The sequence below is a fragment of the Ambystoma mexicanum genome, chromosome 6q (genome assembly GCF_040938575.1).
Source record: "Ambystoma mexicanum isolate Mex_15411 chromosome 6q, UKY_AmexF1_1, whole genome shotgun sequence".
Taxonomy (NCBI): domain Eukaryota; kingdom Metazoa; phylum Chordata; class Amphibia; order Caudata; family Ambystomatidae; genus Ambystoma; species Ambystoma mexicanum.
The window spans coordinates 154049882-154074826 of NC_090937.1; the positions used below are offsets into that span (position 1 = coordinate 154049882).

A 24945-nucleotide genomic window follows, 5' to 3' on the forward strand; every position below is an offset into this window, starting at 1 on the left:
AAAACAAATGCCCTCTGAAAACAAATGCCCACTTGCTGCCACATAGAAAAGCCGTCCCTCAGCCTGAGACAATGGTCCTCTGTTGCTGTCCCGAGCTAACAGACCAGCAACCACCATTAGCAGACTCAGTAGACTTATTATTGAAGTGATTTACCCCAGGTCACCCACCTCGACGCGTGCTTTGCCCTGAACTTCTCTTAAAAGGGATGAGTGCTGTGCTGGGAAGGCGAAGCTGTTCTTACAGGCACCGCATCCGTCAGATCACATTAGACGAAGAATCGATCCGTAGACGAGGATGGCCTTTCTCTCCGGATGCGGTGAACGGGCCACATCCAAAAGTTCCATTGGACTTAAAGTCCGAAAAATGCTATCACCAAAGGTTCGAACCACCAAATGTTTGAACCTTTGGTGGTAGCATTATAGGTAAGTATAAAAAAAAAGACTGCGGGGGCTGTGGGTTGTCCCCCCAACACCCCGCTCACTATATGTGGTATAGTGAGTTAGGTGTTGCGGGGTACACCCCGGCAGCACACCCGCGAAAAAACCAAAAAAACAGGGACTACAGTATAGTGACCGGGGGTTGTGGGGGAAACCAGAGCATCCCCCGTAAAAAAAAAAAAGAAAAAAGAAAAGGACCCTGAGGCGCTGGTTCCTAATCACGGAAGTGAAAGGGAACTGGCGCTGCAGGAAACCAGTGTGAAGAAGAAGGTAAGTAAGGTATGTTTATGTTGGGGTGTGGGTGGGGATGTGCTGAGGGTGTGGGTGGGGGGTGTGTTATTGGTGTGTTGTGGGTGTGTTGTGTGTGTGGTTGTGAGCATGTATGTGTGTTCGCATGAGAAAGGTGCAAACCTTTGGTAGTTCGCACCTTTCTCATGCAAACGTTCCGGCTGTGGTAAAGTCAGCCGCGGCTGGATCACTTAGATTCTTTCTCTCCACTTGGCTGCTGCTCTCAAAGGAAATATCATTTGGCAATATATGTTTAGGCAAGTCTTTGGCTGTCGTTCTGGATAATGATTCCAGGGAAGGTGTGCCGTCCGGCTGTCAATCTTTGGAAAGGACAAGTGTCGGGCCCACAATTGACCTGTTGTGCCTTGACTACAAATCAACCTTGGTCAACCGATCAGGCGTGCAAACAGAAAACTCTTTCGCACCCAAAATAGTCCTCTTTTGAAAATGAAATTATTATGGCTTACAGGGATGTAATAAGTACATATTATGGAAATCAACCCAATGATTGATAAATGAGTGATGCCATTCAAGACACAGAGATGAAGACAGCCGGTTACAATATACCCTTGCAATCCTGCATCACCGAAGTAGTGTAATCAATGACGTGTTCAATGGGAAACAGCCTAACACTTAAACTTCCTGGCAAACAATGCTATGTTCAGATTGTGTTGTATTTTGATGACAAGGGCCGGCATGATCTTAATAAAATCTTACCTTTATAAAAAATAAAGCAAGGTGAAGTTCAGATGATCATTGTTTGTCGGAACTTACTGGAGCCTCCTTAAATCCGCACCAAAACCTCAAATACAGAAATGTTGATTGAATAGAGTTAAAAGTGAATGTACATCTTATTACAAGTTGGTATTGGGTTCAGATTTGAGATTGGTTGGTCCCCTTCTGCAATGGTACAGGCCAAACGAAAAATAATCGAACGGAATTCTATCTAGAGGAATTCCCGATTGTTGGGAAGTGTTAGATCAAGCGTTTTCACTATTTTATTTTTCTTCGTGCATTTCCTTACGTGAAAAAGACGTGGGTCTCGAGCTTGATGGACCTTGGAGCTCCAGCTGAACCACAACATTGAGGGCCGATTAGGATGAAATATGCCTGTGACTGTGTGTGCTCCTGTCTTGGCTGAACATGGTCTAGAGGTTGTGACTGAACTGCTCCTTGTGGGGGAGGGAGGCCGAGACTGATTTGCACCTGCTTGATCCACTTGCGTTGAGACTTACATAAGCTACACGGTAATGGAAGTTTTCCCAGGGGAAATCCCAGTGGTGAAGAAGCATTAGCTCATGCGTTTCCACCCATCACGTTTTTTTTGCATTCTCAGTTATCAGAACTATCTCAAGCAATGCTTACATTGTCACTGTGTTCGCCAGCGCTGAGCCCTGGGACTCAGGTCTGAACACTAACGCTTATTGCCTGAGACTCAGACAACTTTATAACACAACAAGCAACAGTAGTATGCACAGTTGGCCACAACTCTGCATCCGAGGCCAGTTCATTGTTATTCATGAAACTGGTAAGCTATGCAGGTGCTTCTGTGCTACTTATACGTTTTCATAAAAAACAGTGAGGTGACAACACTGGCGCTCGTATCGGCCATGCTCACACACTGCTCCAATCAATCTGTCAACAATGGTGGCTGCTCCATTACTGAATAACTGGTAGTACTGCTGTTGAAATGCAGATGAATATGTCATATGTAGCTTCTGCCTCTCCCCCGGCCCAATACCGCACAGGTGAGAAACGTTACTCACTGAGGCAACCGTACCGCCCTTATCCCAGGCAGGTACATCAGTACATAGAAAGCATTTAAGCTGCAGATGCCAAAAACAGAAACTAACGGTGTGACAGTAACAAGTGCATGCATTAGACACGAAGCACAATGCACTCCATGTGAAGAAACACAGACACTAGGCAAAATGTGCATTTATACATCAAGAATATTAACATAGCATCCACTGGAAATGAACAATACTAACATGCCTAACGTTAATGTATAAGGCGAATGCAACATACACAATATGCAAATATAGCTCACTCACCTACTGACAAGAGGGTAATGGGGCAGCCTTCTTCTTTAAAATGGAAGCAGCAGCATGCTTTTAATTAAACAAGAGGCCTCAAGACTTCAAGAGAACTCGAAACTCTGAATCCACAAGAAACATATCCGTGCAGAGCTCAGACAGGAGTTGGCAACTAGTGCCAAGGTTATAAGAAAATGAGGGAGGGTCGGAGCGGAAGACCGAAGGCACAAGATAATAACTCCCAGGGCGTTGGCTGGATACTCCCAGATTAATAAAAGATTTATAAGAGCACAACCAGCCTTTGTAGACCAGGTGCAGTAACACGGCAAGTCAAAAGACACCATGAAGAATAACTCAAGAGTGTCCCCAGTGGCAACAGAAAACACAGCAGACACATCAGTAGTAGCTGAAATCCCAATAAATAGGAGATAATTCCATTTCATACATGGTCCCATCGACGTGACCAATAATTGAAGAACACTGCCTATTCATTAGAAATGAACACAAATCGGTCACCTGCTGTACTCCTTATACGTACACACACACACACACGAGTCACCACACAAGGTCAAATACAAAGAGATTGCCTGTTGTCATGACCTAGGAATGAGGGATGGTAACTTAAGAGCAGTCCACGGGCCTCACTCCCCCGCTATCTGTCTGGCTCATTTCCTGATGACCTGTCAATTGTCCAAGGTTGGTTAGCAAGAAGCCAACCAATTATAAACCCCAATGTTATGCCACCCATGAAGTAAGTTGCCAACAATTACCTATTGTTGAGATGACATAGTTTAACCTTTATCAATATAGGGGTGGTCTCAGGAAGAGCCATCAGACAAGTATAACCCCATTAGATGTTTGAAGCCTATTCAGTGTATATGTAGCCACCACCACCAACCAATCTCAACTCCCCGTAAGTTTTTGTAAACTGATAATATGTGATGGCGTCATTTATGACAAAGTTGTACTACTTAAATCATTGTTTGTAATGGACGCGCCCAGAGAACCAAGATACTAAAGCTGGATTTTGCCTTGCACTTTGTCTACTTAGTCTTTGAGTCCAGTTTGGATTGACTCTAAGTCCTCTGCGTAATTTGGAACTTTCCTGGGCCGTCTTAACGCTCCTGCAACAGGGTGGGCAGCTCAGAGGTGTGGTGTGTGCAGCAAACCGGTACTTGTGGTTCCGGAGATAGCTAACTGGTTAATGCACCATTGTGTTTGGTAATGCTTGCACATTGTTTGCGCAGATTTGGGTTGTTTTACTGAAGTCCAAAGAATAGCTGCAAAATGACTGTAGTGGATTTTCTCACAATACCTTTTTACCGTATTGCATTCAAATAACCAAAAAACACTCTTTACATCATAGCGCCACTAGCCTCGGCCCCCCTATTGACCTTTTCTCCAGCCGCCGCCTCTCTTGTATCCCTTCAATGCCAGTTCCGTCCCTCTAATGCGGGTCGCAGCTGACATGGCAGGGTCCCTTTTTCTTTTTTTTCGGCTTTTTTTTTTCTTTTCTGTCCCCCGCTTCCAATGTCAAGGAAACAGGGGACATCCACGCAGCCCTGAAGCCCATAATGCCTAACATGGGGAGCAGAGGACACCCCCGCTCCACATGTTCAGTATTTAGGGCTTCTATTTTTTAGTACTGGTCAAATTCGGCCAAATGGTCCATACAACCATTTTTAAAAAAACGTTCTGGGTGTTTCCGTTTGCACGACTCTGTGATACTGTGCCTCCGCAGGTGGGGGAACAAGCGGGCAATGCCTCTTTCTCTTCTAGTACCCATCCAGCATAGGATGCACAGATGCAAAGGTGTTTTCCAGGCTGCTGACTCACTAAGCCTTTGGTGTACACTGACAAGTGACTGCAATCTCTACTGCACATTTACCAGTGTCATTAGCAGGGCAGACAGTTACCCGGCACGTGCAAAAGAAAACTTCCAATCCACAAGGACCCATGTCGTTCAAAATCTTGAAGCAGAAGGATACGCTGGCAGATTCCTTGCTAAGTGTGAGTAGAGATTTCACGCCTTTTGTCCAAATCCATGCAGGGAATAGGGTCCAAAATGTCCATATTCAGGAAACCCCAAAGAGTGTTTGTCTATGTGGGTTTTTCCACATCTAGGCCATTTTGCAACTGCACAAAAATGAGGACCAGAAGATAATAAGGAATCTAGCCTGTGCATCCCAAGACAGTAACCAATCTGGGTTAGTAAAATGACTGGACCTAGCAAGGTGAGTTATGGGGCAGTGAGAAATTCTCTGGAATGATTGAGACAGGAAATCCATGTCGACATTTTGAAGGGGGTCATACACCGTTAATAAAAAAGTGTAGACTGAGAATGTCAAAAATGTATTCACAGGCATACAGACCTCCAGTGGCGAATACTCCATATTGACCACACCGTATATTTGTGGCATGAGGGTGATATGATAGGGTATTTATAACCTGCTTAATATCCAGAGGTTTCTAAGCGCAGACCCAGGGATTGAACCTGTGTTGCTCCATGTCGTCTTGCTTCCAAGGCGAGCATGTTGCCCCTGAGCTATCCTCCCCAGACGAGGTGCGGTGGATGGCAAATGAAACGTGTTTCATATATTAATGAATGAAGGGAAACAATAGTTGATTAATTTGTTTTGCTTTGCTTGTGAGCCAACATGTGTGTCAATACAAATCGAAACGCATACTTATAGTAAAATCCAACGGGTTATAGTATCCACCAAGAAACACTATTTAAGCGAATCGGTCGATTATCATGTATTTTAAAATATATTTGGCCAATCACAGGGGTCAAACAGGATAAGGTTTTGAAGAACAATTTCAAAGGAGAATTTGCTCTCTCTGTAGTTAGATTAATGAACAGAATAGCTGTAAATGGCTACTTACCAGCATTTATTTTATAAAAATTAACACAATGGCCACTTGTAACTGTACTATTAGAAATAGTCATGGAATACCCCAATAGGTGATTAAATACCCCCAAAATGAACTATGAACTGATTTGTAAAGCAACTTGAAAACGGGTTCCTTCACATTACCTATGCTTCATGTAAATTGTTGCGCCTGGCTACCCACGGGTTTTGTGCGCATTATCAAATAAACAAACAAACAAACAAACCTATGCACCATCCACAATATACCAGTAGAACATGTTTCTGCAACAATGCCCCAAAAATGGCACGTTCAAATGTTTCAATTGATCATGAAGTGTCACAAATTATCCGAAAAGTTGCCTAAATCACCTTACTAGTACACCAGATGATATGCACATCCAGATGGGCCCACATCAGCATGGATTATCTGAAGCAACACATTCTGTGCACAGGTTTCTGTGCTTAAGGACAAATGCCATCTTGCGTGCTACTATTACCCATCTCCTTGATGGTACTTGGTACTCAATTTACCAACTTCGGAAGGCAGAAATGTAGTCTCAACCCTGCCTGGATTTGAACCCAATATTATATTATTATTATTATTATTATTATTATTATTATTATTATTATTATTATTATTATTATTATTGTACTTATTGAGTGCAAACTTGGCTTAGCAAAGCAATGGAGCTCTTAACAATCATAGGGGGTAAGAGCATGGTGAAGGAAGCAGAGAAACAAGGAACAGGAAGCGCCCCCCGCACAGCATCAAGGAGATGGCTGGTTGGGCTGCATATGCCAGCTGAAGACCGGTGCGTATCAGATGCCCCGGGCCGCGTTTGGGCTCTGGGCTGGGGGAAATAATGCCCCCACCTGGTTCTGCGTCCCTGAGATATATGTAATGGCCTGGGAGGCCACGGCCCACCCATTGGCCAGACCGGATTGTCCTGGAAGAACCGAAAGCCCAGCCCACGTAGTGTGTGCAGCCCAGTGGAGTGATGCACCAGCCCGGGGCATGTGAGCAGGCATACCCAAACTGGGGCGTGGTCGGTGAGGATGCAGTCTGCCGGGGGTAGAGTGGTCAGACCGGAGGATGCAAAAGTCCCTAGCCAAGTGGCGCTAAGCTGCCCGGGTGAAGACGGCTGTGGCGTCGCCAGAGGGGAAGCCCACCCGCCCTGGAGCCAGACAGGGCAACTGGTGAAAATGAGGAAACCCGATGGCACCAGCGGCATGCGCTGGGCTTTCAGCACTGCTGGGGACCTGGGATGGTCTACACCTTCCGCGGGGCCACATGAGTAGGGTGGCACAAGCAGTACTTACCTGGCGTCTCGGCCCTTGCTTCCTACATGGCCAGGGCTCTGCAGCAAAGTGTGACGGCTTGCCATTGGCTCTGCCCAGGCGGGCCGGACCCAGCCAGAGCCCAACAGTGTGACCGCCAGCCCACTGTAGGCAAGCAAGGCACTGCCACAGGGGAAATAAGAGCTCTAAGAGCCCAGGGACACCAACGAACAGCTACAGAGGACAATGTAGCTAGTTTAGCTCCTTTATCAATAAACACTGCCACAGAAGAAACAACAGAACTCCACCAGCCCAACCAAGTGTTGCACTGCGACTGATGAAAGTGACGCTGGTTTAGCTCTGTTACTAATAAACACCACCACTGAGGAAACAACAGAAGTACTTCAACCAGCATAGCCCCTGAAAGGCCAATGCTGGAACCCATGGCAGTCACCCAAGGCAGAGCGGGGGTTGGAACCTGGCTGGAGGTCAGCTGATTGTTTCACCATGAAGATGCTGTTCTGTGGGGATGTTGTAAATAGTGTATGACAGACATTTGAGGACTAGGGCTGACAATGGCTAGCATACTGCAGCTGCTAAGGTTATTGAAGTGAACACAACAGAAAAAAAGGTGTATGGGGAGAAAGGGGAAATATGGATCTATGTGACTACTGTGAATCAAAATGTCGAATCCAAAAATGCCGATTTTTTTCCCCCCGAACCTGCAAAAATATGCAGGGGAGACCACCCACAGCCCCCCACCATAGTCATGTTATATTTTGTATAACCGTAAACCGCGCCACCCCACATATAATTGGGGGGGAATGTGCCTCTCGTAATTCAGCATTTTTGGATTCGCCATTTTGGTCCGCTCAGTAATTGGCAGATACTGGGGAAGGATCTATGTGAATACTGCAAATCAAAAATGGATTGAAGGGAAGGGAGTTCCAGAAAAGTATGAATAGGAGCCTACTTCAGGTTCACCTGATAAGGGAGGCTGTCAGACAAGGGTAGCTTCTATCCTCAATGGGTAAATGGCAACCCATGAGAAGGATAAATGAAAGGGGGCATACCGTGGATGGAAGAAGGTGTAACTATTAACAGTTTACTTGTTTTTATATATAAGGCCAAAAGGGTAAAACACTCCCCTCCAGTGTAATATGCCTTTTTTGAGACAAGGAACCCAGAACTGTGGCCCATCTCCTGAAGTAAGATAATTTTTAATTGCAGGTTGCTCAGCACCTCACCTCACCAGCTGGTCTAGGATTGTGGGTGGTTCCAGTGTGGCCCATTGCAAGATCGAGGTAAGTTTAAATTGTACGCACCAGTGCCACATAAACCCGGGGGCTACATAAGTAAGCGTCTTCCAATTGAGAAACATCTTGCAATATGTCTTGCAGCTGTTGGGAAGCAAAATAGGTTTGAGCAATCTGTGTTCCACTGACCAAAAAGATGTATGCATTAAGTGATGCAGGGAAATGTGTGTGGTGCAGGATGATGTTCCAGTGTGGTTAGGTTGCTTGGTGTAGGCAGGAGCCCCGAGACATCAACCCGCCCTGCATGGGCGTAGGAATTGATAGGCTAAGGGCCGTTAGTCACTGTGTAGTGGGAACGTCAAGGAGAAGGTCAGGGTGTAGATATTGCATGGGGAATTGTTATATTTTAGGGTTGGCTGGCATGAGGCTGGGGATGGGGGTGAGTGCTAGCAGAGCACCATGTAGGTGTCATTAAGAGTGTGAGGTTGGGCATTAACTCTTAGCCACAGGTTGAAAGCATAGCATTAGGTCACCTACATCACAGCACAATACTGAACAATGCTGCAAGCCTCTCATGGCAAAACCTGTCAAGCTAGGGTTGAGATTGGCAAGAAGGTAAAGAGCAAAGCAAAAGGTTGACTTGAAGTTGAATGTGCTTGGTGTTAGTGGGCTAGTGAACTAACACATTGGAGAAGTGTGGGGCAGGTAGGGTTTGCTAAGGATGGGGGTCCCTACATTGGGCCAGTGTAGCTGACACAAAGGCGACCGGGAACATAATTGAGAACTGGATGCTAATATTGGGGCAGATGGTAAGATCTACCCCATGCAGTGGAGCTCAGGCACAGCTGGTCAAGATCAGTAGGGCAACTGCTTTATGATTTCAGCCCTGATAAGGAAATCATGATTCTGCCATGGTTTTCTCATTCTGGTGTGTGACTTTCCCACACTTCATTTTTCCTGTTGTCTGGAGGTTGGTCATCAATTTGGTTGCCTCAGGTGCAAGTGGTCCCTTGGTCAGGGTTATGCTTTATGTCGGTGGGCATTTGGTCATCGGATATTGACTGGTATCAGCTGTTAAGTGCTGATGGCGCCTTTGGTTTGTGTTATGATTGTGAGTGGTCTCTGCATGGTCTGGTTGAAGGCCAGGATTAAGTGAAGGTCTGGTGAAGTGTCTGGTCTTAAGCATGGTCCAAAAAGTGGCACAATCTAGTAGTTGTGTGCAAAGTCATTTATGCATTGCGTTCCTCAGTTAGGTTGTCAGAACTGAAAATGATAAGCCGCCATTTATTGAGTTTTCAAACAAAAAAGCTACAAAACAACCTCCACAGATACCACGACAATCCACACCCACAGTACGTTGCTTGTCCCCCCTTCCCGTACGCCCCTCATCATCAGTTCATATCCTGCCCTTTCCCCCAAATGTGCTTGTGCTTCTGGGGGCAACCCCTGTCACTATACACCCACAGTTCTAGGTCACAGCAGTGGTCCATTCCCTCTAGCCATACGGAGACCCCCAGGGTTGCTGCGCATCCCCAGCTTGCAGCAATGTCTCTCTTGGAGACGATCAACGCTATCTTGATCAAGCATAGTGCCTTACGAGAGAAGTCTGAGTCCCCACCCCCATATATGCAGCAAACAAAACTTTGGTGCAGTCTGGCACTGGTTTCCCCAGGGCCCCCGCTGCTGCTTCCCGCACTGCTCACCAAAAATGCCATATCCATGGGCAGGCCCACGTGGTATGAAATAAAGGGCCATCCTCTGCTCCACATCTCAGACAGTTGGAGCCTGTTGCCCTCTCTCTATCTTGTAGAGCCTAGCCCTGGTGTAATACACCCTGCGTATAATTTTGATCCGATATAATCTAGTTTGCTGGATACCCCAGCTTCCCTTGCCGTTCCGACCATGACAAGTCTTTTTGAAGTGTGGAACCTTTAGAAGAGCTGAATTACTAGACTATCGTCTACTGATAGGCTTCCATGGTATGAATGTCTAACGTGAATGGTACAGTGGGTGCACAGAGCCTGGAAGCATATCCTGGCCCTAACAGGCAGCCATAGTCGAGTTTTCAGTGCTGGCATGATGTGCTCCCTCCTGGCCAGTCACAGCAGTAGTCAGGTGGATGTATTTTGGGGAACTCTGGGATGCCCATATAGCTGTATTACCGCAGTCAAGTCTGGACGGAACCGGACAGATTCCTATGAGTGCTCAGGGAGGTCAAATGAGGCCGGGCATGATTTCTGGAATCATTTGGGACACATCTATTGCTGATTGTGGGTTCACAGTGAATAAAACCTTCTGCTTACTCATCTTAATATGTGTGTTTAGTGTGCCTCGCGGGGAGGTCTAGGGGGGGCAAGAGGGGCATGAGGCAACCCCCATTTAAAAAAACGAATTTCAAGCGTACCACAAGATTCGACCAAACCAAGGTCGAATGTAATAGTTGTCAAACTAAGCACGTAGAACCATTGTAAAGGTATGTAAAATGGACTATCTCGTTATCCTTTCGCATGGAAATGATGAATTAGACTCATTATTCATTAATTCATTCATGTTCGTCATTTATATAGCGCCTTTCATAATTATGGGACCAACAAGCTGGTGGTTGAGCACCCTCGGCGGGAACAAAGTCCAGAGGTAAGGGTAGTTTGGAGGTGCTATTATGCGTGTGTGCATTTCTGCCATTACAGTTATGAGAGGGTGGCAAGACCCTGCTAGTCACCCAGGTCTGATGGGTGGCAGGAGTTATACTAGGAGCTAAGCGGGAGGGTGTTTGTAAGAAGATAGACAGTTGTGTGTAGCTACAGTTTGAATTTGTTGTCGTGAAAGGTAGCTGCATTCTTATGATACGGGTGATGTATAAAGCCGTATGTGAAAGCAGATGTTTCTGGGAGTGAGGCTGTGCCTTCGGCTACATTCCGAAGGTGCGGAGTGTGAGAGGAATACATTGGTGAGTGATACATTCCACATTGTGTCCACATTCACAATATAACAAAATGAGCAGCGATAAAACGCACGCACACAGAATAACTGGACGGTCCGCATGCAATATGTTGGGCTAAGCTCCTTGAATACTGCATACTGTTTTTGTAAGCCTTTTTGTAAGTGTTCATTTGGCATCTTGCTTTCCAAAAGAGCTATGTATACTTTCATTTACCTGCAAACTAGCATTAACATTCTAACTTTCCTTTATAGCCAATATACATCTTTGACTACCCTTGGCTTTTGCTGCCGTTTTTAGTCTGGAAAAAATCAATATCTTCATATAAGGTAATGTGTTCTTAACTTTCATAATTAAACAGAACCAGCAAAGTTACCATTTTAGGTGGTGAACCTTCCAAATAAAACGAATCAACAGCACCAGCAAACCCCTCGCTTGCCCCCTTCGGTATTTAAGCATTATTCCAGTGAAGTAACATCAACACTAGCCAGAAATTGATCGAGACGTGTACTTCATGCAAAGTATTAAAGCTTTTGGATTAGTTGCATATCACCCAGGCACACCTGGAATAAATGTCATCAAAGGAGTGAACACTAATCTAAACGGTTTGGGTCTATTTGCCCTAAAACATTTGACCTAATCACATCTGATCAAATTTATTTGATCTTTTTTTCCGGTCTAAAATGCACGGGGGGAGACCCCCGCAACCTCTCTCCCCACTTCCCCTCAACCTAATCTATACCCTTACCCACCCCCATATATATATTTAATTAAATATGACTTCTCTCGCGGTGTTGCAAGCCTTGCATATTGCATCCTGAAACTAGATATGCCTGATTTTTGACTCCCATTTTGTTTATTGATACCTAAATGTGCCTTAATTGTGCCACCCACACTGCATCTCGATTTAGAAGTGCCTGAGTACTGACCCCCATATTGCAATCTGTTTCTAGTTTGTGCCTGAATTTTTGCATCTCGATTTTAGAAGTGCATGAGTACTGACCCCCATATTGCAATCTGTTTCTAGTTTGTGCCTGAATTTTGGCATCTCGATTCTAGAAGTGCTTGAGAACTGACCCCCATATTGCAATCTGTTTCTAGTTTGTGCCTGAATATTTTCATCTCGATTCTAGAAGTGCCTGAGTACTGACTCCCATATTGCAATCTGTTTCTAGCCTGTGCCTGAATTTATGCTGGCCAAATTGCATCTCTAGTCCAGCTGTGCCTGAGTCTTTGACCCCCACACTATTGCATTGATTGCCGTACACTGCTGCATTCTGCATCAAGCAGCACCCCTCCTTAACTGCCCATACCAACCGCCATTGGCAGATGCTTTTTGCATCTGGCCACACTTAGACGCACCCGCCCCCTACGGCCTACCATATACTGTTTGCTGCCTTTGCATGTAGCTGCACCCCTCGCTGTCTGCCGCTCCTAGTATCTAGTGGCTCCACTATATAATCTCAGCTCCTACCTACTCTCGCCATGCCTCGTTCACAATCCACCACCCACCTTCCCTCCAACATTCCTCCTACATACTTCCTACCCTCCTTCTTCACAAAAAGCAACACCACAGCACCTCCACCTAGCATAACCTCTTACAATAGACCCACTAACATCAGGAACCAACTCCTGGTTCTCTGCTCAAGATACCCTAGTATCACTCACCAAGCTCCACCCATCTCACCCAATACTTCAACTACGCTAGCCCTCACGATCAAACCATCCCCACCTACACCTGCCTTGACGCACCCCAACCCTGCTTCACCTGCACCACTCAACACTACACCTTCCTCATCCCAACACACACACAACTTACAGTGTGCCCTTATCAATGCTCGATCCATCCCTGCCCATGCCACTGAAATTCACGAACTTTTAATCAACCTGGACCTCGACATCCTAGCCATCACCGAGACCTGGCTTCACAGCGCTGCAGGACCAGCCCTCAACCTTGCCGTCCCACAGGGTTACTCCATCATCAGGCAAGACCGCCTCTCCTCAGTAGGAGGTGGGGTAGCACTCATCTTGAAAGATCACCTAGAGGCCAGACAAATCACATCTAACCTGGGTGACACCATAGACTCCCTAGCTATAAAAATCACCCTCTACCCCAACTCCACCATCACCTTCAACCTCGTCTACCGCCCACCTGGCCCTCTATTGGAGTTCCATGAGAACCTTCTACATCGCCTAACAGAAAACCTAAAACTCACTTCCAAAAGCATCCTTCTAGGTGACCTTAACTTAGGTTACAATGACAAAAAGGATAAGCCAGCCAAATCCTTCTCACTAGCCTCAAAAGAACTAGGCTTTGACCAAAAAATGTCCTCCCCCGCACACAACAAAGGCTGCATTCTTGACTGGGTAGCCGACCACAACTGTCACATCGACATTAGCTCCATCACCCCGACTCCCTGGTCAGACCACCACATCATTCACTTCCTCATCCCCATCGCATCTAACACAAAAAAAACCAACCCTATCCCCCCAGCACTGGAAAGATGCTCCAAAAATCTTACTAAAGATAAGATTATACCTTACCTTAACATCCTGTCTACAGATCTCAAGTCCTCCGACCTGTCAGAGCTGGCAGATATCTACAAGAACACCATAAGCACTGCCATTGACGCCATCGCCCCCTTACAGACTAAAAAAGCCAAAACAGTGGAACACTCTAATACATGGTTCTCCACTGAACTCAAAGAACTCCACTCACAGCAAAGAAAAACACTGAACACCTGGCAGAAATCTCCTTCCCCAGCCACCCTATCCTCCTACAATAAAACCACCTCCCAATACAAAAAAGCCATAATCACAGCAAAGTCAGCCTCCTACAATGAAAGAATTGCTAACGCAAGCTCCAAATCCAAAGAACTCTTCACCATTTTCAAAGAACTCACCACACCAGCCACCAAATCACAAGACATTGTTAAAGACCAAACATGGTGCAACTCTATACAATCAGCCCTGTTAAACAAAATCGAACTCCTTCAAGCACAAATTAAGGAGCACCACAAAAATCTATCACAGCACATCAAATCCACCATCACCACTAACCACCTGCCCACCCTCAGCAAAGGGCCCCCTCCCACCAAAGCCCCCACCACCCCTTTCAAATTCAGGGAAGTCACAGAACACGAAGTTATTGAGATAATGAACAAGATTAAACCATCCAATTGCAAGGGAGATCCATGCTCAGCCAGTCTGATTAAAGACTGCACTGAAACACTCGCCCCCTTCCTCAAAACTTTCATCAATGCCTCCTGCAATGCCAACACAGTTCCAGACAGCCTAAAAGAAGCCTGGGTACGCCCGCTTCTAAAAAAACCTACTCTCGACCCTGAAGTGGCTACTAACTATAGACCCATCACCACAGTGCCCTTCCTGCTCAAGATCCTGGATAAAGTTACCTACACGCAGATCCAGGAATACCTTGAAACCAACCATATCCTTGGCAAAAGACAGTCAGGCTTCCGTTCAGGTCATGGGACAGAGTCAGCCCTACTCGATTTAAAAATACAACTTGGAGACATTATGGACAAAGGCAAACCGGCACTCCTTCTCCTACTGGATCTATCTGCAGCCTTTGACCTTGTCAACCATGAAATCTTAGGCATGGACCTAAAAAATGAAGCACACTTCTCCCCAGAAGCCATCACATGGGTGGCCTCATTTCTAAATGGCAGACTCATGAAAGTCTTTTCAGACACTGCCTCGGCAACCCCCACTAGCGTCCCCCAAAGCTCCTGTACCGCCCCTACTCTCTACAACATATTTACCCTCCCACTCTTCAATGACCTTGACTGTCGTAACATAGCGTACACCAACTACGCAGACGATACGCAGGTACTACTCCCGCTAACTGGGACCTATGAGGAAGATGTGACAGCACTAACCAAAATGTACACAGCCATCTAAACCTGGATGGCTGGCAACGGCCTCTGCTTAAACGGGAATAAAACTGAGATCCTCATAGTAGGGACCAGCGAAACTCTCAACAAACTCTCCCCTCAATACAAATCCTTCAACATCGACAACTCCACCATGACAGTCTCCAAGACTGTAAAAACCTTAGGTGTTCACCTAGATGCCTCACTATCCATGTCCCGACAGGTCAACGCCATAGCTTCCTTCTCAGCGCTCACCACCAAGGTGATAAACGCTGTTAAGCCTTTTCTTTCCACCAAAAACTGCCTATCCATCGCCAGAGCCACAATAGGTACCAAACTGGACTACTGTAATGCCCTTTTCCTAGGCACCTACGCCCCTAACATAAAAAACCTCCAAATCACGCAAAACAACGCGCTCCAGGCAGCGCTGACCATTCCCAAAAGAGAACACATCTCTCAAGCAAGGAAAGATGCCAACTGGCTACCGGTAAAGGAACAGATACTCTTTAATGCCATGGCCATCACACATAGAGGCCTCACACTGGATGCTCCGCCCTATCTCGCAGAAAGAATCACCCCCAAAGCCTCCACCAGACCCACTAGAGCCCACCGCACCAACATGATCCATGTTCCCACATTCCAAAGATCCAGGGCTGGAGAATCCAGCTTCCAACACCTTGAACCCAAAAACTGGAATTCCTTACCAAGCTCACTAAGGAATGAAAAATCGTACGTCACCTTCAGAAAAAACCTAAAAACCTTTCTATTCTGCTAAATTCTATCCACATGCACATTTATGCCTGCACTGTAACCACAGTAAAGCATAACCCTTTAATTTCAATGTTCTATTGCAATCAACTGTTAACTCTGTTACTCTGTACCACATGCACAGTTATGCTTGCACTGTAACCACAGCAAAGCATAACCCTCTAATCTCAACTTCCTACTGCAACCAACTGTTTACTCTCTTACTATGTACTTATGCTATGTTTAAGCCTAAACCTGCTGTAACAGCGCCACGATGCCTCAGGGCAGTTCTGTGCACTTTATAAATGCAAATAAATAAAAAATTTAAAAAAAATAAGAAAAGGTCAAAAAAATTCAATCAAATGTTTTAGGTCAAATGTTTTTAGTTAAATTATGCTAATACCCTCTACACAGGAGCACATGACCAAGTACAACTTGTGTTCACTCTGTTGTACTGGGTGACAAATAAGCCATGCCCGTAAATCAGGTACAACCAGAAAAGAAACTCTGGGTAAGTTGTCCATTTTAGGTGCAGAGCATTCTACCTGAAAGACACCAATCATAAATATGACAAGTATTTTTCTGAAAGCCTAACAAGATTTCAAAGCCTGAGGAACCTTTTTCTGATGCTAAATGTAATTTAAGCAGCGTGTTTACTCTTATAAATGGAAGTTTTGTGTTTAAGGTCCTGTCCGCCTTGGTCTAAACGTGGGAGCAAATAGCAAAAAAGTTATTTCCATGCAAATAGGTTTCGGGGTATATTGTGTTCAAATATGTGTTTAAAAATCTATATGTGACAATCTAGCCTACCTCTTTAGTTGGGGAACACACTCTTCACCGTTCTACTTGCAGACACATGTTACGTACAGAGCCAGGGTCCATACCAAGTGATGCAGCAAGGGCAGCTGCCAGGATGCGCCTTATTTCCTCACCTTCAGGAGCTTGATTTCCCGCATGGCAATCTTCTTCACCATCTTATCATCTTCGCTCTCCAGGAATTTCTTGATAGCGACTATCCTGCCATTGCTTTTGTGCCGGCACTTCATGACCATGCCGTAGCTCCCTTCTCCCACTAGTCCCAGGTTCTCGTATTTCTCCATCCCGGGGGCCTTTGAGTTGGCAGCTGAAAAACAGCATGAGAGTCTAGAGTTACTAGCAAATTAGTCAGGCTATGGGATGCACTTCTTGAGCAAGTTTACAAACATGATGGAAACAATGACACTTGTTTCGCACTTGTATCAGCGCTTTGTCAAGGCTAATAGTTTACATCATAAAATGTGTGTCGATGAAGCAAAAAGGGGAAAAGTTCAAGACAAATAAAGCGCAAATAAATATAACTAGGAAATAAAAGAATACACACGTGTATCAAATTATAGTCCATGACCTCATTCTTAAAATTAGTGCATTCCCCCCACTCAGATATTGACTCACTCCCTCTTCAAGCTCAGCTGCCACAGGAACAGCAAATAACTCAAAAAGCACAGACTAGCCCAGCCCAATCCTTCCAACATCAGAGATAGATTATAAATATAGTGAGCCCTTCGCCATACCTTCTTTAGCATAATCTGCATTTTGAATTTAGCACCTGACAGTTTGTTAGAGCATAACAAAGGAAACAAAGAGAGCAAATATCATCATTTAATCTATATGGAACAACGTCGATTACTGGTTGTACTTCATTAGTATACGTTAAAAGTTGATTTACTTGTATGCATACAAGGGTGAAAGGATAATATACAATGGCAAATTATAATATCAGGACTTGGATTTGTATTCCCAAGTATGGCATACTGCGATGATTTACATAGATCTTAATCTAGATGATATGGAATAGGCAGGGAACAAGGGAAAAAATACAATGACATTCTAACATGGCCATCAAAAACAAGAATATGAAATTAACTACCGTACTAGGTCTAATGACATTTCTGGTAGAGCCGAAGAATACAACAGGGGTGGGGGGTGGAAGGAGGAAAGGAGCAAAACAAGCGACTATCGTACTAGGCCTGACGACATTTAAGATGATGCTGGAGGGGGGAGGGGTTGAAACAAGTAAGAGAAGGGGAGGAGACAGACAGTTGTTGTTATGGTGTCACGTTTGCCATTTGCATGGCCTCTTGACACTGTCGGTGGCCTCTGTAGATGAGACATTCTTTTTTGTTTGATTTTATCTAATGGAACTAAGTGGAATTAGTTTTGTCATTTTTTCAACATTGGCAAGAGCAGTAAACACAATCGTGGTCCTACTAGGTCTTGTGGTATTTGGGCATGCAAGCGCAGTGGAGAGAAGTGCAGGAGATAGAGGGCATGGGGGGAGGGAACGGACAAGTGCTGGTGGGCCTGGGGGAGGGAAGTGCCAATGGGGAGCCCGGGAGGAGGCCTTTGGCTAAGTGCTAGGGTGGATGAACCCCAGGAGGGATGTGCAGCCACCAGGCAGGGAACCTACTGGGGAAGTGCGGTGGGAATGGAGGGTGCGGGTGTTGACTGGGTAGAGGGCCTGGAATCCTGGGTGAGTCATAGGACCAGGCCACCAGTCTCAGGGGCAGTGGGGTGATTAGCAAGGAAGGGAAGAAGCGAAATGGGAAAAGTGGAGTTTTGAGGAGTTTCCAGAATATAATGAGGAGGTCCAGTTCAAGTCTGAAAGGGGGAAAGTGAGGAAAGGGATAATGTATCTAAGGAGGTGAAGCTGGATGTGGGCCTTCCAAGGTCCAAGATGTGAGGGGAGAAGGAGAGAGAAGAATCGAAGAGGACCTGAGGTTTTTTGCCTCACAGGATGGGGAAGGTGGGGGGCCAAGAGAGGGCAGCCACAGGGTAGGAGGAAAAATGTCACCCATAAAGAAAAGGAATGTTTCCCCCTTCTGGTTATGTTATGTTATGTTATGCTATTTTATGTGGTATTTGTATAGCGCCTGCTACCATTGGCATAGCCTCGAAGCGCTGTGAGGATGAATGCCCTTTGGAAGACAGTAGTCAGAGTTTGAGCGGTAACGAAAGGAGTAGTGAAATGTATAGCCAGAACAAAGGTAGGTAGGGAGTGTCTAGGTCCCTAACATCAGCCCATAAGAAGCTGGTGAGAGAACAGGTGCTGTGATAAATTGTTAAAAGAGTCAGAAGAGTCAAAAGAGCCAAACTATGTGCACGGCTGTACCTAGCATGGGACTCGGCTGTATGCTATTATGTTATGTTCCTGGTGAGATTTTCAGTGCACTGTCCCAAACAGATGCTATAATGGCAACTTAGATACCACTTTATCAATCAAGCCAGTTATGAGAAATGTCAAAAGCATTGTGATATCGTTGTGTACTAACAGGGGGTGGTTTCCCTACATGTCTTGCTGTCCATAGTGGAGTCCAAGGCTACTCTGCCACAAACACACCATTTTGCAGTGTATTGCAATGTAACTATTAGCTACTACGTTAGAAAAGACAAAACCTACACAATTTAATCTATCATTACGGTACATTTCTTGCTTCTTGTATTATATTATTACATCAGACCATCAGACCGTATGCCACTAAACCCCACATTTTTTCTGTGTTTCTAGAATTATATTACCAAACGAGAACTTTAAGACATTGAGGGCCTGATTCACAAAGCATTTTTCAATGGCAAAATCCAGCTTTTTGAATCAGGTCCTATGTCTCTAAGTCACTCGACCCCTCATCGTGTTGTTTTTCAATGAGCTGCTCATTGCAGAAGTCCTGGGAAGGTTTAGTATTTCTATTGAAGCGCGCCTTTGTTCTGTGTTACATCGTTCAAGGCCAAAGGCCATTAAACTTAGATGTTAATATTAATGTTAAAGGATATTTGTACCACGCACTATCACCACCAGAGTGGTCCCCTGGTGCTCTGGCGGCTCTGAAAAGGAAAGGGGCGGTTGAGTTAGTGGGAGTAAGCGGGAAAAGTATAAGAGAGCAGTGATGTTTTGTTGGCAGCCTCAACCCAGTTAGCACCGTTCGCTGGGCTTGGGATGTTTTTCCGGTCGGTAGACATCATGTGCTGTTGTGCGAGTCAATGTGAGGTTTGTTTTGTTGTTGGGGTGTAGTGAGGTTTGTGCGGTTTGGTGTGGTATAGGGTTGGGGTTGTGTTTGGTTAGAGTTTGAGAGGTGTATGTGGAGGGTGAAATTTTTAGTGGATTGGTTATTGGCATCGCTTTCTAGAAGCAATGTGCTGCATTTCCACGTTCTTTCTAGGTGTGGGGCGCGAACATCACTGCATGTCTATTTAGCTCCGGCACCAGCCAATATTCACTATCCCTTCCATAACTGACGCTCGACAGTATTCACAACTGTGCCCAAATTCGGTCCCTGCCAACCTTTGGAACCTGTCTGTGTGTGTGGCTAGCTCGTATTTGCGATTCCATCCAAATCTGGCTTCAATAGCATTCCCAATGCAGTCCGGACATGGCTTCATTCAACAACCGCTAGTCTATACAGATGTGGCAATGGTCGTCATTCACAATCCTACCCAGCTGCTTATGCGGGCTATCGCTGACAAACCCCCGCATCCAAGCAAGGTACATGCCAACACTCACAGCTACGTCTAGGCGCGGCATCTGCCATCATTCACAACTGCAGTACCTGGGTTGCGCATTAGGTAGTAGCCTTCTTCAATTTATCCCTTTTTCCATGTGACGCCCTTAGAAGGTGGTATTAGTCCTTATCACCTGAGTAATAGTCGTCGGCTCGCTTGACATTACAGTCATACCAAGAAGCTTTACAAATCTCTCCTTTTCACATCAAGCTGTTAGTCACCCTCATGCTTCTCATGGTAATCCTTCCACGAGTTCCATTGGTGATTTTGCCCTCATTGAGAGGCCATGTGTGGGAGGGTTGATTTCGCTTTCTCATTCCATGTTCCCAACCTTCCACTGTGGTTCCCGGCATCCACCTTTTACACAGCTAATTCTTTGCTCTCACAGTCCCAGATAATATCTATTGAGTTTCCAGGGGGCGCCTTAAATGCTCCCTCACAATCTGCACTCCACACCCTCACAATCTGCACTCCACAACTCAAGAGTATCTCGGGTCCATCACACAACCATATTTTCACAAATTTGAAGTTCTTCTCTCCAGTGTACTAGAAACAGCCATCACTGAAAATGCGTGTTAACATGGGATGTCTTCTTTCTGTTTAGTATGTGATCTGATCCACGGTCTCGCACTACACGTCACCCCCTACTTATACAATAATATTCCCTCTACCTCAACCCCCTCAGATCTTTCAAAATTGTTAGTTTGTATGTTATGTTATTTATTATTTATAAACCGCGTGTTCGTCGTCAAGGCATCTTGGTGCTAAGAAGGAAATACAGCAGGGTTCTAAGGCTGAAACACATAACAATTAGAACAGATAAGTTTTCAGTGCACACCGCAAGGCAAGATGGTTACTTGTGGCACGGAGGGTGAATGGAATAGAGTTCCATAATTTTTCAGCTGCCACTGAAAAAGATTGTCCCACTACCTGCTCGAAGCAGTAATGAGGGACCGGCAGGATGCAAGCGGGCTGGTAGGTAAGGCTGGAATTTTTCCTGCAGGGATTCCGCTCCCAGGCAGAAGAAGGCTTGCTAAACAATGGACAATTATTTAAACCTCTCTCGCTGTAGTACCGGTAGCTAATGAAGCGAGTGGAGAACCGGTGAACTATGCAAACCATATGGTGTGCCTGTGCAAATCTGGGCAGCATGATTCTGAAGAAGCTGTAGTCGACGGAATTGATATAGAGGCTGCGCAAAAAAAGAGAGAGTTGCAGTAGTCCAATCGACTAAAAACCAAAGAGGCCGTTACCACAGGCCTATCCTGGGCCGGAAGAAAAGGTAGAACTTTGCGCAGGACTTTGAGTTGAAAAAACCCAGTCTTACAGATGGCACATACCTGGGCACAAGTGGACATCGAAGAAGAGAACTTGAAACGCAGATTCTTTAACTCGAGCACAGATGTGGGGCAAGGACCAAAGTCAGCAGGCCAAAAAGCTGAGCACCAGACTGTCGCAAAAGGGGAGAGAACAGAATTGGGGATATGTGGGGAGTAGACCACCAGGACCTCCATCTTGTCTCCGTTAAGCTTCAGCCAGTTGTCACCCATCCACTTACCCACCGCCGCCAGGCAACCCCTAAGCTGAGATGCTATGCCTGACTGGGTAGAGTCCAGCCATACGATGATTAGAGTAGCATCAGCACAGGAGTAGCACCGGCAGGGGCGTTGCTAGCGGGGGGCTAAGGGGGCTATAGCCCCTGGTCTTTTGGTTGTAGCCCCGGATAGAATCTCAGGAGCTACAGCCAAAAGACTAGCTAGCCCCCAGTCCCAACAGTTCCGACATCAGCGTAGCCCCGGGTCTTTTCCAGGCCTAGCAACTCCCCTGAGCACCGGTAGATGTGGGAGCGGATGAGCGAGACAAGAGGCTGTATACATATGTTGTATAATGCCAGAGACAAGGCAGAGTCTTGAGGGGTCCCACAAAGTAAAGAAGTAGCAGCAGAGGAGAAGGAGGAGAGAGTTAGTGTCTGGCTACAGTCCATCAAAAAAGAGGTGGACCAAGAGAGGACCTGACCCGAAAGGCCAGCCAGGGCGAGGCAGTCTAACAACACGCGATGGTCAACTGTGTCAAATGCTGCTGATAGATCTGATCAAATCAGGGCATACACCACCTCTCCCCCGGTCAGCCACCAAGGGCAGTTCATCATGCACAGACCAACACACTCTCCGTTCCTCGACCAGGATGAAAACCCGATTGGAACGGGTTGAGGAAAAGAGAGTATTCAAGAAAAGACATTAGAAGGGGGAAACCAAAGATTCCAGTAACTTAATAAAAAATGGAAGAAGTGAACTAAGATGGAAATTTGCCGGTACAGAAGGCTCCAAAGATGGCTTCTTCAAGAGTGGAATAACTATTGACTGTCTGAGTTCAGTGGGAATAAAACCCGAGCAGCAAGAGTCATTGGCTGCTTCTGTAATACAACTAGACATATGCAGTGTGATGTCCCTTAAGATTCAGTAGAGAAGGTGGGAAAAGTAGACCATTTGTGTTCAGACATAAGGACATGAATGGTGGCATCCCTAGTATCAGCACAGGGAGCAGACAAAGGTATCTGGTCCCGTATATTATTGACCTTAGTGGTGAAAAAGCAGGCTAACTCATCATAAAAAGCCTGAGAGTGGGTAACATTAGATGTAGTATCTGGTCGAGAAGAAAATGACTGTACCAGTGAGAACAGCTCTCTAGGCCGATTCACCCTCTGAGTATAGAAGATGCATTTTGCTGAATGAACCGCTTGGTGATAGGACTTAGATGCCTGTGAGAAACCCGTTTTATCACAACGGGAGTATGAGAGCCGCCATTTCCGGCCTACCACTTTGCGCAACGTAAGTGGGCCAGTGTGTCGGCCCCCGAGCTAAAAACCTGGGTCAGAACAGAAAAATCCATAGCATCAGAAGTGGAAGACTGAGCCTGAAGGTTCGAAACAATATCTACATTTGAGGTTTTATGCCAGCTGCGCCCTAGTCGGTATTCACATTCAGGGTTGGCAAGAGGACTATTAGCCTGTATTAAAAAAAGCACAACCATATGATCAGATCATAAAATGGGAAAAGGCGCAAACGTCGACACAAGGGAATCATTAGCAAAAACCAGATCAAGCGTGTTGCCAAGTGAGTGAGTGGGGTCGTTAATCTATTCACCCAAGCCCAGATCGCTCATGGCTTCAAAAAATTGCTTCATGGAGACAGTGGGTGGAGCATTAAATTGCAGATTAAAATCACCTACAATTATTAAATAAGGACATTTCAGTTCTAAATCGGCGGCAAATTCTAGAAACTGATCACAGAAGAGAGTATCCATTCCAGGGGGCCAGTACACCAGCATGATATTAAGATTTAAGGAAGCTGAAGTAGAAATGTTAATTAAAAGAGCTCCCATCTAAATGGAGTGAATTACTGGTACGCTGGTAACATCCAGCGTAGTTTTGAAAATGACCGCAATACCTCCACCCGGGTGGGCTGGCACCCGGTCTAACCGAATGATGTTATATGATTCCGGTAAAAGCTGAACTACAGACGGCCCGAAGTATTCCTCAGCCAGGTTTCCGTAATGTAGAATGCCTCCGGAGCTAAGTCAACAAGAAGATTGCGGCAAAACGCTGCGTGTGCGACCAAAGAGCAAGCATTAACAGGAACCCTTTCATATCGGGAACTACTTTGTTTGATGAGGCGACTAATTTTCGGCAGTACCATGGCTAGAGGAGCCAACGCTAATAAATCTTGCCTAGACCACACTATGATAGCAGGGAAAGCATTGCATAGGGCCCAGGGCACCGACTGCGCACGAACGATCACAGACAGGCTTAACTGAGGTGCAACTTCTGTGTGCTGAGTGCCCGCCCGCTGAACCGGACTGCTGCGCTCCCGTTTCATCGCCTGAATAAAAGGACACATGGGGGCCTCATTACACGGATGGCGGTAAGGGTTTACCGGTACCGGTATTTTACCAGTACCGGTAAATCCTTACCGCCTTACTACGAGGTCCCTTTGCGGGTTGGGGAATTTAACGCCTGCTTTTTACAGGCGTTAAAAATCCAACCCGCAAAGGGACCAGGGAGCTAATTACGGTACCGCAATTTGCGGTACCGTAATTAGCGCCTTCCCCATTCCCATAGAGCCCTCTGGGGCAAAAATGGGAATGGGGAAGGGCAATGGTGGAAGGGGGAATTACCGCTCCGCCAACCTTGGAATAGGGCGGTAATTCCCCTTTCCAACAAGGCGGTGCCGGTATTTTGCCGGCATGAACCATGGCGCTAATAGCGCCATGGTTCAACGCCATCCATGTAATGAGGCCCATGGTATCGCTAAGGGCGTTCCCGGCCAGCTGCATATAAGCAGCGAAGAGTGCGTCCCAAATGAATGCAGGGGTGTGAAAAGACTCAGTCTGCGTACCCAAGTTTGTCACAAACCAATTTCCAGACACGGTGCCAGCACGTAAGACCGTGGAGGTAATTTGTGGAGCAGGAGGGTTGCTAGGTCTAGAAACGACCCAGGGCTAAGCTGATTTCGGAACTGTTGGGACTGGGGGCTAGCTAGTCTTTTGGCTGTAGCTCCTGAGATTCTATCCGGGGCTACAACCAAAAGATCAGGGGCTACAGGCCCCTTAGCCCCCCCCTAGCAACGCCCCTTTTGTGGAGTATAAAAGCTTACTAACCTAACATCA

General features: G+C 46.0%; 1 protein-coding gene across 2 annotated transcripts in view; it reads right to left on the reverse strand.

The window, feature by feature from the left end:
• The window catches only part of CDKL2 (cyclin dependent kinase like 2), a 510980-nt gene that overhangs the window by 378133 nt on the left and 107902 nt on the right, over positions 1–24945 (reverse strand). For both annotated transcript variants that reach the window (XM_069630571.1, XM_069630572.1), the window contains exon 2: positions 16680–16870. In XM_069630571.1, coding sequence (XP_069486672.1) covers positions 16680–16847 — 168 coding nt within the window. In that variant the 5' untranslated portion in view covers positions 16848–16870. The remainder of the gene's footprint in view (positions 1–16679; positions 16871–24945) is intronic.